This window comes from Neomonachus schauinslandi, chromosome 2 (genome assembly GCF_002201575.2).
Source record: "Neomonachus schauinslandi chromosome 2, ASM220157v2, whole genome shotgun sequence".
In the NCBI taxonomy this organism is placed as follows: domain Eukaryota; kingdom Metazoa; phylum Chordata; class Mammalia; order Carnivora; family Phocidae; genus Neomonachus; species Neomonachus schauinslandi.
This window is the reverse complement of record NC_058404.1, coordinates 129879213-129893283: the sequence shown is the minus strand read 5'-3', so window position 1 is coordinate 129893283 and position 14071 is coordinate 129879213. Positions and strand designations below refer to the sequence as shown.

The 14071-nt window shown below is 32.8% G+C and overlaps 1 protein-coding gene across 1 annotated transcript in view; it reads left to right on the top strand.

Moving 5' to 3' along the window:
* Positions 1-14071, top strand: part of CCSER1 (coiled-coil serine rich protein 1) — a 1330597-nt gene that overhangs the window by 443555 nt on the left and 872971 nt on the right. Inside the window, exon 6 of the mRNA XM_021702315.1 lies at positions 7652-7859. Within this exon, the coding sequence (XP_021557990.1) occupies positions 7652-7859 (208 nt within the window). The remainder of the gene's footprint in view (positions 1-7651; positions 7860-14071) is intronic.

The window sequence follows — 14071 nt, the reverse complement described above, 5'->3', positions numbered from 1 at the left end:
CCAACTTCTCTTCATAGTTGACAGGGGAGGTGGAGTGTAGTTCAACTCAATCCAGTGTGTTCTCAGAGGTCTCTTCAAATTAATGTTTTAACTGCATTGTGGTAAGTGCTACAAAAGAAGGCTTAGCATAGAAACAAGGATGTGTATGTTTGTATAGATGCAAAGGTGGTTTCCTTAAGAAGAGTTGTATGTTAAGGGGAGATCTGAAGGTGCAAGGGTAAGCAGCACTTTTTCAAGCAGATAGAAAAACAGACAAAGTTCCTGAGGCCGGATGAAGTCTGGCACATTTCAGGGCCTGGATGAAGGCCAGTGTAATTGGAGCTTAAAAAACAAGGAAACGGTTGTTATAAAATAAGGTATGGTGAGGCAGATGGTACATTATGGAGGGCCTTGTTGGTTATGTTAAGACATTTGTATTTTAGCTTGCCTTTCTCCATTTCTTGCTTTTTTTCTACCCATCACTTCAGGTAGTAGTGAAGTCCATCTCAAATGTAAATTTGTATCTAAATGTAAAGTGTTAAAAAGTTATTATAACCACTATACTACTACTGTGGAGATATGAATGCTGGTTCCATCCTTTCCAATAATACAGCTAAGTATCGAACCACAAAAGAACTTGACATTCAAGTTTTTTCCCACTAAAATGATACTTTGAGATAAACAATATATTTTGAAAGGAAATATGAGAAGAATGGCTTATTTATCAACAATAGCCTTTTTTGTAGTTTCTCAAACAGACAGTTTTTAACTCTGGAATGCCAATCTGTTAATATAGATTTGTATCTTTGTGCCTGTCTAAGAATTATTCAAGCTAAAATTTAATTTACCATGAATAACCCAGCCCTTTTTGAAATGCAGATTAAATAAAAATCAGTTTCCAAAAGTAAAGTTTTTTAGAACGTATTATTTTCTGCAGGTCTACTTAATGAAGCTTTGGAAGACAGATGTATGCATATGCTTATTTATTATGGTGGGCAAGTAGAGATTACTTTTGCTTTTCATTCCTTGGAAATCTGCTTCAGAAATCATAGCCACATCATCAAGTGTAAATCATTGAGAGCCCTTATGGCCATAGACATTTGCTATAATGAAAGGTGTCAGTGCATTAAATAAGGAATAACTCCTATGACAGCTGAGAGCATCAATCCTTTGCAACTGACGTGATCTTGTACTTTGTTAGTCATGTGGACACTATACTGGGAAGTTTTCAGATGATGTAGGTGGAAAGAAAATTTCTCACTATCAAACTGGCAGTGCTCCTTATAACTAAATGAGAAAAAAATCATGAAAATAATCTTTTATTTTCTCCCCCTGGGGAGGAAAACTTCTTTAATCACTCTAAAGTTTATGTCAAGATACATATTTTCTTATTAAACTTGTCTGTCATATTGAAAATAGAATTGCAGCAGAACTTTTGAACTAGTTTGATAGAAAATTCCTTTCACACACAGAATTCCAGTGACAAAAGTACAAAGCGAATTCACTGTAGTAGTTTTAGTTAAATGTTTAAAGTGCCAGTTGAAACTCAAATTTCTCCAGTTGAAACTTTCAAGAATACATTTAATATAACATTTATGAGCTGTGCTGTTAAAAACCTTCATTTTTGTGGTACTTACAGACTGAGAAAGGCCCGTAAGTTTCAACATTTATCTAAATGTTGGTAATTTTTTAATTAAACTTTTTATTTTGAGGTAAGTATAGATTCAGTGCAGTTGTAAGAAATAATAACAGAATGATTCCATGTACCATTTACCTGGGTAGCTTAATTTTCATTCCTGCGCTAATCAAAAGGATTTGATTTCTGTCTTTCTCTCTTCCTCTCTCTTTTTATTTTGTTTGGAACACAGGGTCTAGTGCTTTCTTATTGATGTGAAATTTTCTTTTTTAAAAAGGTAATTAATTAATTAATTATTGACATATAGTTGACACACAATACAACATTAGTTTCAGGTGTTACAGCAGTGATTTGACAACTCTGTGCATTTTGCTGTGCTCACCACAGGTGTAGCTTCCGTCTGTCACCCTACAATGCTGTTACAATACCATTGGCCATATTCCCTATGCCATATGTGTCATCCCCATGACTAATCATTCATTCCCTAACTGTAAGCCTATTCCTTCCACTCCCCTCCACCCATTTTGCCCATTCCTCCATCTTCCCCCTGACTCTGGCAACCACCAGTTCTCTATATTTAAGTGTCTATTTCTGCTTTTTATGTTTTTTGGTTTTCTGTTTGATTTTTTTTTTTAAGATTCCACATGTAAGTGAAATCATATGATATTTGTCTTTCTCCTTCTGACTTCTTTCACTTAGCATAATACCCTCTAGATCCGCCCATGTTGTCACAAATGGCAAGATCTCATTCTTTTTTATTCCTGGGTAATATTCCATTATATACAAATACCATATCTTCTTTATCTGCTTATCTATTGATGGACATGAGCTGCTTCCATATCTTGGCTATTGTAAATAATGCTGTAATAAACGTAAGAGTGCATGTATCTTTTAGAATTAGTGTTTTTGTTTTATTTGGGTAAATACCCAGTAGTGGAATTATTGGATCTGTGGTATTTCTATTTCTCATATTTTTGAGGAACCACCATCCTATTACCTATAGTGGCTGCACTAACTTACATTCTTTACGGCAGTTCACGAGCATTCCTTTATCTCTAAATCTCGGCAACGCTTGTTACTTTTTTGTCTTTTTGATTTTAGCCATTCTGACAGGTGTAGGGTGACATCTCCTTGCAGTTTTGTTTTGCATTTCCCTGATGATGAATGATACTGAGTATTTTTTCACGTGTCTGTCATCTGTATGACTTTTTGAGAAAATGTCTATTTAGGTCATTTGCCCATTTTTTAATTGGATTATTTGGTTTTTTGGTATTGAGTAGTATAAGTTCTTTATGTATTTTGGATATTAATTCCTTATTAGATATATCATTTGCAATATATTCTCCCATTCAGTAGGTTGCCTTTTCATTTGGTTGATGGCTTCCTTTGCTGTGGAAAAGCTATGGGTTAAATTTTAAGTTATAAAGACTTAAAGATCATTCATGAGCAACAAGGCAAGTGTAAAAATTACTGAGCAGTTCTACTGAAGATTCATGAAGTTGCCACAGAGAGGGTGAAGTGTATATAAATGTGTTCAGTGGAGATTACAATGTCATTGTTGTTTGTACTAGTTATGGTGATTAATGAACCACTGTATCAGGCCTCAGTTTCCCCCCCCACAGCCTCTGCTTTTTTTGGCCAAGTTAAGGGACTGTCTAACTTTTTTGATATAATGCCTATTTGTTCAGTTTTCTGAAACTATAATAATTCAGAGCGTTGGCAGACAGAGAGCTATTATGTCCCAAAGTGCACAGATTGTATTATCTAGTGATCCCTGCTAATGCATAAACAGGGAGTACTTGAACCTCACTTTATCCTCCTGGCCTTATGGGTGGTCTGTGCAAAAGGAAACTGTGGCTCCATAGTAGAGATTTTTCTCTCTTTTTTTCGTCAACTACAGGGATGGGATTTTTTTTTTAGATGAATTTACCCAGAGACACTTGGGTATTTTGAATGCAATAAAAGTCTGTTGTTAAAAAAATTGAGATTTAAAATATTTAACAGTTGTAAACCTTGGGGAGTTATCATTCAGAAATATAATGGTCACAAACATACAATAGGATGGCTGTGCTATCCTATGCAACTGAGTAGTAGTCCTGTTTAACGGCCTATTTCACTAACTACCTCAACCTAATTAAGAATGATTTTAGCCATTCTCACTGAATGGCTAAAAAAAAAGAATGATTTTGATTATGGTGGTCTTGTGGCCGACTATTTTTCACATAGAAATAAAATCTTTTGAGGTGAAAATATTCATTTTTCATGTGCAAAAGAATATTACAGTTGACCCTTGCACAACCCAGGGGTTGCAGGCACCGCATCCCGCACAGTCAAGAATCTGTGTATAACTTTTGACACCCCCCCCCCAAAATTAACTACTAATAGCCTGGGATTAAATGGAAGCATTATCAGTAACAGTCAGTTACCACATACTTTGTATGTTATGTATATTATATACTGAATTCTTACAATAAAGTAAGCTAGAGGAAAGAACATGTTATGAAGAAAATCATAAGGAAGAGAAAAAAATTCATGTATTGTACTGTAATTATCGAAAACAGTCCACACATAAATGGATCCACAGAGTTCAAATCCATGTTGTTTAAGGGTCAGCTGTAACTGATACATATGTATTTTTTGGTATCACCTATTAAAAATTTAATAACTGTGCTGAGCCTCTTGGGGTCAGTGACTGTATCCTATTAAGCTCTGCAACTTCAGCCGCCATTGCTCTGCTGGACACAATATGGATATTTTCTGTAATTGTGAAAAAAATGCCATCATTCTCTCTTGTTGGAATTAAGGATACATTCAGGTTTTTTGAATTATAAAACAAATGGTTAATTTATCTTCTAAGCATTTTTGTATATAGTCCATTCTTAACTCTTAAAATTACAGGGATTCTTAGATTTGTAAATGTTAAACTGTAATCCACAGAACCTCGGTAAACTGAAATTAGTCACAAAACTTCAGACCTGTGTGGTTTCTGAAACGTTTGTCAGTCTTCACTGATGTTTAGATCTGTGATTGCACAAAAAGGTCTAAAGAAATAGCAATCTAACTAAAAGGAATTATAAAAACATTAGCTTAATTACTTTATTGTAAGAGTGCTAGGAAGTTTTGAACTGTGGCAGCCCTGCAATGCATAACAATTCACCTTGCATAAAAATTTATGTATACAAATGAGAGATATATTGCATAGATTATTACAAAAAATATGTTTTATTCATTCACTCATTATTATATTCATTTTTCAACTTCAATTGTACAATTATTTACCAAGTCAGCCTAATTTGTGCCAGACACCAGGGTGGTTCACAACTAAAACCTGATTAATCTTTGAAAATTCTGTCATAAATAAACTATTACACATACTGTGAAATATAATTTTTATATTCCATTTTATTCTTATCAGTCTTAGAGAAAATAGGATAGAAGACACTAAAATAAAATGGAAACCTTTAAGAATGATTGCATGGTTCACAAGTTGTGCATAATTAAGATGAATGTCATATTAGACAAAATATATTTTAAAAGTGAAAATATAAATGATTCTTTGCATAATTTTAGGGTTTTATGTTTCCTTTTATCTTTTTGGCTTTTTGTTTTTAGTTTTTGGCTTATTTTCTTGTTTTTCACATGAGATACAGACTCATGTAGTGGCTTAGAGCTTGAGTGCCCTGTCTGCATTCAAATCTCAGCTCTGTCCCTTCTTTGCTGTGTGACCATCACCATGTTACTTCACCTCTCTGATATTAAACTCCCTCAACTATGAAATGGGGATGATAATAATACTACCTAAAAGAGTTGAAGTAGGTGGTTTAACATGTAAAAGTCCTTATAAGACTACCTGAGATGCATTAAGCATTGTTATATATAGGCACATTATGTGTTTAGTAGGGGGGGAAAAAAAAAAAAAGTCTTGCAAGAGTGCCTAGGTTGATTCATCCCAAGTCTACTTCTTACTAGCTTTTTAACTCTGAGATAAGTTACTTATCTGGGCCTCAGTTTCCTCATATAAGATTAAGATACTTATTATATCTACCTCGAACTTGTTCAAAATTTGAGTGAATTACATGCATGAAATGGTTAGCACAGTATTTGGCCTATAAGTAGGCCCTCAAAAATTTTTAGCTATTAATATATTTTTTTTAAGATTTATTTATTCATTTTAGAGAGAGAGAGAGAGAGCATGAGTGGGTGCAGAGGGAGAGGGAGAGAGGAAACAGACTCCCAGCTGAGCGCAGAGCCCAATCCAGGGCTCAGTTCCACAACCCTGAGATCATAACCTGAGCCAAAATCAAGAGTCGGTGGTTTAACCAACTGTGCCACCCAAACATCCCTATTACTATTTATTTATTATTTTATTATCGATACAAAATGAAGACAGTAATTACTGTCTTATCACTTCAAAGGACAGTTGTGATCAATGAATGTATCTGTGAAGGTAAGTGAAAAATTCAGTGTAATCCAAAAGTGTGTTTTATTTACTAATTATCTAATACGTTAAAAATTAATTATACTATATGGGGGCACCTGGGTGACTCAGTTGGTTAAGCGTCAGACTTATAATTTTGGCTCAGGTGATGATTTCATGGGTCTGGAGATCGAGCCCAGACTCAAACTCCACACAGAGTCTGCTTGGGATTCTCTGCCTCTCCCTCTGCCCTCCACCCCCTCCCCGACTGTTTACACATTCTATCTCTCTCTCAAATAAATAAAATCTTTAAAAAATTAATTTACTATCATGAATAATCGGAGTTGAATAAAATTAACTGAGGATATATTTCTTTTTTTTTTTTTTTAAGATTTTATTTATTTATTTGACAGAGACAGACACAGCGAGAGAGGAAACACAAGCAGGGGGAGTGGGAGAAGGAGAAGCAGGCTTCCCTCTGAGCAGGGAGCCCGATGTGGGGCTCGATCCCGGGATCCTGGGATCATGACCTGAGCCGAAGGCAGACGCTTAACGACTGAGCCACGCAGGTGCCCCGAGGATATATTTCTTATTGGCATCGTTTCCTAATCTTGGTGGCAAGTTACAAGGCTACTCTATTTTTTTTTTTCAATTTAGGTTGCTAAGTGACCTTGTTATATAATTCAGGAAATAATATACATAAAAGCTACTAAAATTGAGCACAAGTCCTAAACTATTTTTTCATAAATAGCCTGAGCTATGCTATCATGTTAATTGTCATTATTGCAGAGGCCCCTGGGTTTTAAGAAATGGAAACAAATTCAGAAAACTCAATGGAAAAGACTATTTTCATTAACTCCTCTTTTGTACTATTTTTAGATTCCTGATTTGCACATCTGGAAAATTGTTGATCTTAGTATCTTTTATTTTACATATATTGTCAATATAAGCCTTGTTAGAGGATTTTCAAAATGCAATATTTTCAAATAATTGTTGATTATCAAGTAGAACAGGGTAAATATATGGGTGTGTTTTTCCACACATTACTATGCTAAAAATTTAATGATAATTTGATAAACATACTAACTACATATGAAGTTATTCATCTTCCATTTATTTTACTATTTTTACATAAAATCTTATGTATACAAGTCTTTCTTAACTCTGAAAATGGCCATTGATTGCTTTAGTAATTTAAAATAATAATTAACAAAATTATTTTATCTTAGTTTTGGGTTTCTTAATCTTTTATTTCCAATTAATTTTTAAACATATTTTCAGAAAAGATGAAATTTCTCTTTTGGTGATTTCTGTTGACTTTCAACATTTTAAAAAGTGTTAATTTAAGAAAGTATAAGCACAGTGTTATGTATAAATGAAATTCTCGAAAGGGAAAAAAATCACATTCTAAAATAGTGATTATCGTTGAACCTTACTACTAAAAATACAATTGACCTATTTCATAATTTTGACAAAGGGGTCTCAGAATTTTCAAAAACTAGTGAGAAGAAATGATGCCAGTCACAAGAAATTTTTTCTAGCTCACTCCTGACATTGATCAACAGCTTGGAAAATACTGCTCTGAATATGCTACATTGTAATTTTTTTTTTCTTGTTAGGAATCTTTCCCTGAAATTAACAAAAGACATTGATCAGGAAGTCAGGTGTTCCCATATCAGCCGAATGCCCAGCAGTCCATCTGCAGACTGGCCCCTGCAAGGTTTGGAAGAAAATGGAGGCCTTGATTCTCTGCCCTTCAGACTGATGTTACAGGACTGCACAGCCGTCAAGACGTTGTTATTAAAGATGAAAAGAGTTCTTCAAGAGGTAATGGTTTACTCTAATGTCTTTCAGTGCTGGTAGACAGTGGAGTCTGTAGTCCTGATCTGTTAATAATTAACTGCATGACACTGGGCAGGGGTCAAGTATCCTCTTGCAGCCTAGCTTTTCTCATATGTCAAATGAAGGATGTGGCGCTCCGGTTTATAAGGTACTCTTCAGCTCTAAAATTCTAAGATTCTGTGAAGGAATTGAAAGAGAATAAATTGACACCAAACCCAGGCAAAGTTGGTTAAAGAGAAATGGGCATCAGCTGTTAAGCTATGTTTATATGTTGTTATAAAGCTATTGAGAGACTTATTAAATGGACTTCATTTTTTTTTTTTTTAGAGAGAGAGAGGAGGGGGGAGGGGCAGAGGGAGAGGGAGAGAGAGAATCCTAAGTAGGTGACATGCCCAGAGCTGGGCTCAGTCCCAGGACCGTGAGATCATAACCTGAGCTAAAATAAGAGTCCGATGCTCAACTGACTGAGCCACCCAGGTGCCCTAAATGGATTTCACTTTAATGATATTGAGGCTTTATTTGCATGATACCATAAAAGTAGTGTATTCATTTTTGTCCCAGTAACAATCAGTCTAGTAAAATCTAATCTGAATGTCTGATTTTGCCCACTGAATACAGTTGCCCTCCTATAGTCTGTGCTCAGGTGGTGAGTTAGTTAGGAAAGTGCATAATGGATTAATCCTCTTTATGCCCAGTAATCAGCCATTCTTTAGGATTTAAGTATGCTGCGGATTTATTATTATAATTATAACAACTGATTTCTTTGGGGATTTCTATAAACAGTATACACATTAATATTATATCAAACACATAAAGTGAGAGGTCAGAAATTTTAAATGACTTTCTTCTGCTAGGTGTGAATTCAAGACAGCAGCCTGAGATTTGACCCCAAAGTTAGTGACTTTTTACTGTATCCCACTATTGTTCAATTGATTTGTATTAATTGATAGGAAATGATAATAAATAGTGTGAGAACAGAAATATGTAACTATTTAGAATGAGTAGTATTAAGGTTCCCTTACAAAGATGATCACTAATAATTTGCTTTTCTAACACTTAGATGATAATAATAATAATAATGCTAGCAGCTACTACTAAAGGCCAGAATGGAATCAGGAAGAGAGAAGGGAATTTAAAAGAAATGATGCCATAGACTATTGGGGGCATTCAGTCATGTGTTCTTATCAGATGTTAAAGTAAAAACTGGAAGAGATATCTGGATTCCATACCAGTTTATATTGCTGGGGTGGTTTTGGATCTAGAATCTATACAGTGGTGTGCAGAAGTAGTGCTTTTATGTTTGATCACTGTTAGAATTTCAAGAATTTTATGAGCTATCAGTTAAGGACAGGCATAAAAATTAAATTATATACACTTATAATGAAACACATTATATTTTTAGAAGGGTAATCAATACTCAAAACCCATTTCCTATTTATTTTACTATATTCTACTATTAACTATTTACATCTATTTGGATCTATATGTGGAAATACTACATAAGGGCTACTGCGTATATTTTCCAATTTTAGATTTGTTTCTGTCATTTTGGTAGCTTGAAATCAGCCACATGGGAGTATTATGCCACAGGAATTGACAAACACTACAAATTAGGGCTTTTAATGTTTGATAAGCCTGTTAAATATTTAAGAGCACACTATATGTATGACTAATGTGGTTTCTATACTGACAACATAAGTGTTTTGCTGCACTTGTCAAATCTCCCTGACCTTTGGCTTAACATGCAGCCTGAATCTCTTTGAACAAAGCAAGCTTAATAACAACTGTTACCTTAAAAAATATTAATCTCAAAGTCTGTAATGTTCAACTATTCAGCTAGAGCCTCTCCCTTGGTCTGAGTTTTAATTAAAAAATCAACAAGTAAAACGGAAGTAGGAAGAACTGACAGGAAGTGTCAAAGGCTTTCTTAGGGTGCTTAATTTTATAATTTAAAAAATATTCAGTGATATTCACTATGGAGTCAGTGTCCTGAATATTTTGAGATTGTTTTTATACCTCCATCTGTTTTCATTCATTAAAGAATATTTGAAGAAACTGAAGAGAATTGATTTTTATTTTTTATTTTTTTAAAGATTTTATTTATTTATTTGAGAGAGAGAGACAGAGATAGCGAGAGAGAGAATGAGCGGGGAGGAGAGGGAGAAGCAGACTCCCACTGAGCAGGGAGCCCCATGCAGGAGTCGATCCCAGGACCCTGGGATCATGACCTGAGCCAAAGGCAGATGCTAAACCGACTGGGCCACCCAGGCACCCCAAAGAGAATTGATTTTTAAAGCTGATGTATAATGAGCAATAATTACATCTTTGTTAAGCACATTCAGAGAGTGGGGGGTCTTATTCTTTATTGACAACAAGAAAGACAATATTATATGATTAGCATAGACAGCTGTTCTAGTTGTCTTTTTAATAAATGCCTTTAAAGAAAAATTGTTTATTTAAATATTCTCAGGTCGCCTGGCTGGCTCAGTAGGTAGAACATGCAACTCTTGATCTCAGGGTTGGAATTTGGGCCCCATGTTGAGTGTAGAGATGACTAAAATAAATAAACTTAAAAAAAAAATGTTCTCTAAGCCAGGAATTTTCAAACGGTAATTTACATTTCATTACTTAATTTGAGTTTAATACCAATTATTCATCTTAGATTAACAAAAGCTTTTTAATATAGAAAAATTACTCCCATTTACAGGTACTTTTTTTATGATGCATAGTAGTCCCACTTTTATACACAGATTATTTTTTAACTGCAGAAGATCCCAATTATTTTATTTTTAAAATAAAAAGGAATTGATGAATTTAATATATTAAAAAAAATGCTCCTACCTGAGATTTTTCCCAGTGGTGTTCTGTTGATGTCTTAAATTTTAATTTTAATTTTGAGTTGGGTTAAATGTGGATAATTTGAGTGGAATCTCACACTTTTAATTTTGTTCGCCCTTTTTGAAGATCAGTTGCTATTGTTAAAATGCACATACATATTCCCAACAACCCCAAACATTAACTCCTTTATTTAAAAAAAAAAAAAAAGACTGGCTTTGGGCCCTTAGAAATTCTATTGTCACTTTATTCTTCAGAATTAGTGATGAAAGTGACTGTAGCAAGGGGAAAACTGTGTCATTTTATTTCTTCCTTTTTTGTTATTTTTTTCCACATAATTCTAAGAAGAGAATGTTTAATATCTACAGAGAAAGTTTCTGTTCTGTTTCCTTTTAGTTTGTTCTTTTGTCACTCATATGAAGTTTGTTCATACCTTAGTAACTAACTGAGAAGGCTACTGAGAAGATTTCAGTGAAATGAGTAGTATAGTTTCTAGAAAGATAACAGCATTAAGAATATTTATCTAAGGTTGTTTGTAATCCCCTACTACCACCCATGCCTTTTTAGTTTATATTTAACAAGCAAGAACTGGGAATGTACCTAGCAAATTTCCTGAATCATAAGGCATTAAAAAAAGAAAAGAAAAAGAAAAAGAAAGAAAAGAAAGAAAGAAAGAAGATAAATGTTAAATAAAAAAATAGTTAATGTTGTGAGATGAGTCTTTTCTCACAATATAGCTTGATTAGTGAAAATCAGAGTACCATTTATTTGAGAATCAATATAATTTACAAAGCCATAAATATTTAGGTTTGTAATTGACTGAAGAGTTCTTACCTAATTTCCTTTTTCTTTTCTCAACAACCTAATAGTTCAAACTATTGAATTTTATTATCTCCAAAAATAATAATGGAAAATTTTCAAAGGTATTTTTTAATTTCTTTTATTTTTTTAATTTTAAATATAATTCACAAATATATGATGAAATTCAGAGTGTTTTGAACTTCACCATTCATCATTATTCAATGGGCATTTAAGAGTTTTTTTTTTTAAGCACATTTCAGTAAAATGATTTCAACAATTTTATAACTGACATCTTTTCTATCAGTGCATCTCAAATACAAACGAAAAGCTTGTAATTGTCCAGCAATGGACAATTACAGATGGGAGAAAAGCAATAGTAGACAGTCATAATGTAAGGAAATTTACCAAAAACAGGCAATTACCCATGTAAATGTAGATAGCAGTCTAATCATTAGATTTCTCTTTATATTTATCTTTTCAAAATAACAAAAATCACAAGTTTCTGCTGTCTGCTTTATGTTTGTGCTTGCTCAATAATGTGTTTAAAGTAAAAATTGAGAAAAGACATGCTGTTAAAACTGCAAACACAAGAAAATGAATGGCTGTACTGTCAGATAGATATAAATATAAGATATATTACCAGAATCAAAGGCCTGTTTCATACCGATGAAAGAGTCAGTTCATCAGGAGAACATAATTATATATGTGGATGGCCTATTTATGTAGCTTGTAAATACATGGTGCAAAAATCTGACAGAACTAAATGAAGACATGGACAAATTCACATCATACTTGATTTTAACTCTGTTCTCTCAAGAATTGGTAAAACAACTAAACAAAAGCAGAAAAGTTTCAGAAGATTTAAACATTATCAACTTCTTTAACCCCACTGAGATTTATAGATTATTGCAATTAATAATAGAATTATACAATCTTTTCAAATCCATGTGGAACATCACCAAGACAGAGTATATGGTGGGTCATAAAAAAGTCTCAATAAATTTCAAATGTAGACATCAAATATATATATATTAGAACAATGAAATTAAATTAGTACTCAGGAATGATAAAATAACTAGAAAAACTTCAAATATTGAAAATTAAACAACAAATTATTGTATACCTAATGGATCATTTTAAAAACTTTGAGGGGAATTTTGAAGTGTTTCAAGTGAGATGATAATGATGATGATAATATAAGATGATAATCCAAAATTTGTGGTATACAGTTAAAACTATGCTTAGAAGGAGTTTATAGTTTTAAAAGTTTGTCCTTAAGTGAAGAAAGTGCTATAATTAATAATCTAAGTTTCTTCTTTAAGAAACTAGGAGAAGGGCAAATTAAACATGAAGGAATAGAAAGAAACATGGAGAACAAAATTAATAAAATTGAAAAGAGATAATAGAAATAGAAAATTTATGAACCCCAAATTATTTTTGAGGAGTTAACAAAAAAAGACTGAGGAAGGATAAAAGAAGAAAAAAAATAAGAAACAAATTACTAATGTCATCAATGGATCAAGGCAGGAATAATCAGTACAAATCCTAAAGACATTGAAAGGAAGACAAGGGAATACTATTAACAACAATATGACAATAAATGTAACAGTATAGATGAAAAGCACAAATGCCTTGGAAAAAATCTAACTTTTCAAAGTGACATAAGAAGAAGGTAGAAGTCTGCATAGTCCAATTTCTATTAAAGAAATAGATTTTATTATTTAAAAAAATTTAAGCCCAATAGTTTCAATGCTGAATTCTATCAAATATTTAAGAAAATCTTAAGACTAATGTTATGCCAGAAAAAAAAAATCAGGAAATACAGGAATAGAGTATGTTTCTCAGCCTGTTAGATGTGGCCAGCATAAACCTATTATAAAAATTTGGCAAGATCTTTACAAGTAAAAGGCAATTACAGAAAAATTCCCTTTATAAAAATAGATGTGAAAGGATTTTAAAAATTATTAAATTAAACTGGGCAACATATAAATGTACAATGACTTAGTTGGTTTTATTATAGGAGTACAAGGTTTGTTTAACATTCTAAAACTAATCAATGTAATTCACGATATTAATGAACTAAAAGAAATAAAAGTATGTGCTTTTTTAATACATGTAGAAAGCACATTTGAAAAACATTGAACACCAATTATGAGTAAAAATAAAATTCTCAACACACTAATAGTAGAAGGGAACTTTTATTCCTATAGTTAATAATCATATTTAAATAGTATGAAACTGAAGCTTCTCCCCAATATTATTAGCAAGGTAAGATGTCCACTCTCATCACTTTTAATGAGCATTGTGTTAAAGTCCTAGCTAGAAATAAGGCCAGAAAAAGCATTAAAAACCTTAAATACTAGAAAGAAAATGTAAAACTACCTCTATCAGTAGATGACATGGTTGTTTATATTTACACCCCTAGGAAATCTATTAAAAAGTTAATAATAAACTTAATAAGAATAATAAAACACGAATTTATCCTGGTTCAGGGATATAAAAATAAAAGGTTGCAATAAAAGTATGTATTGCTCCACGGAAAATTATCTAGTACATGAAAA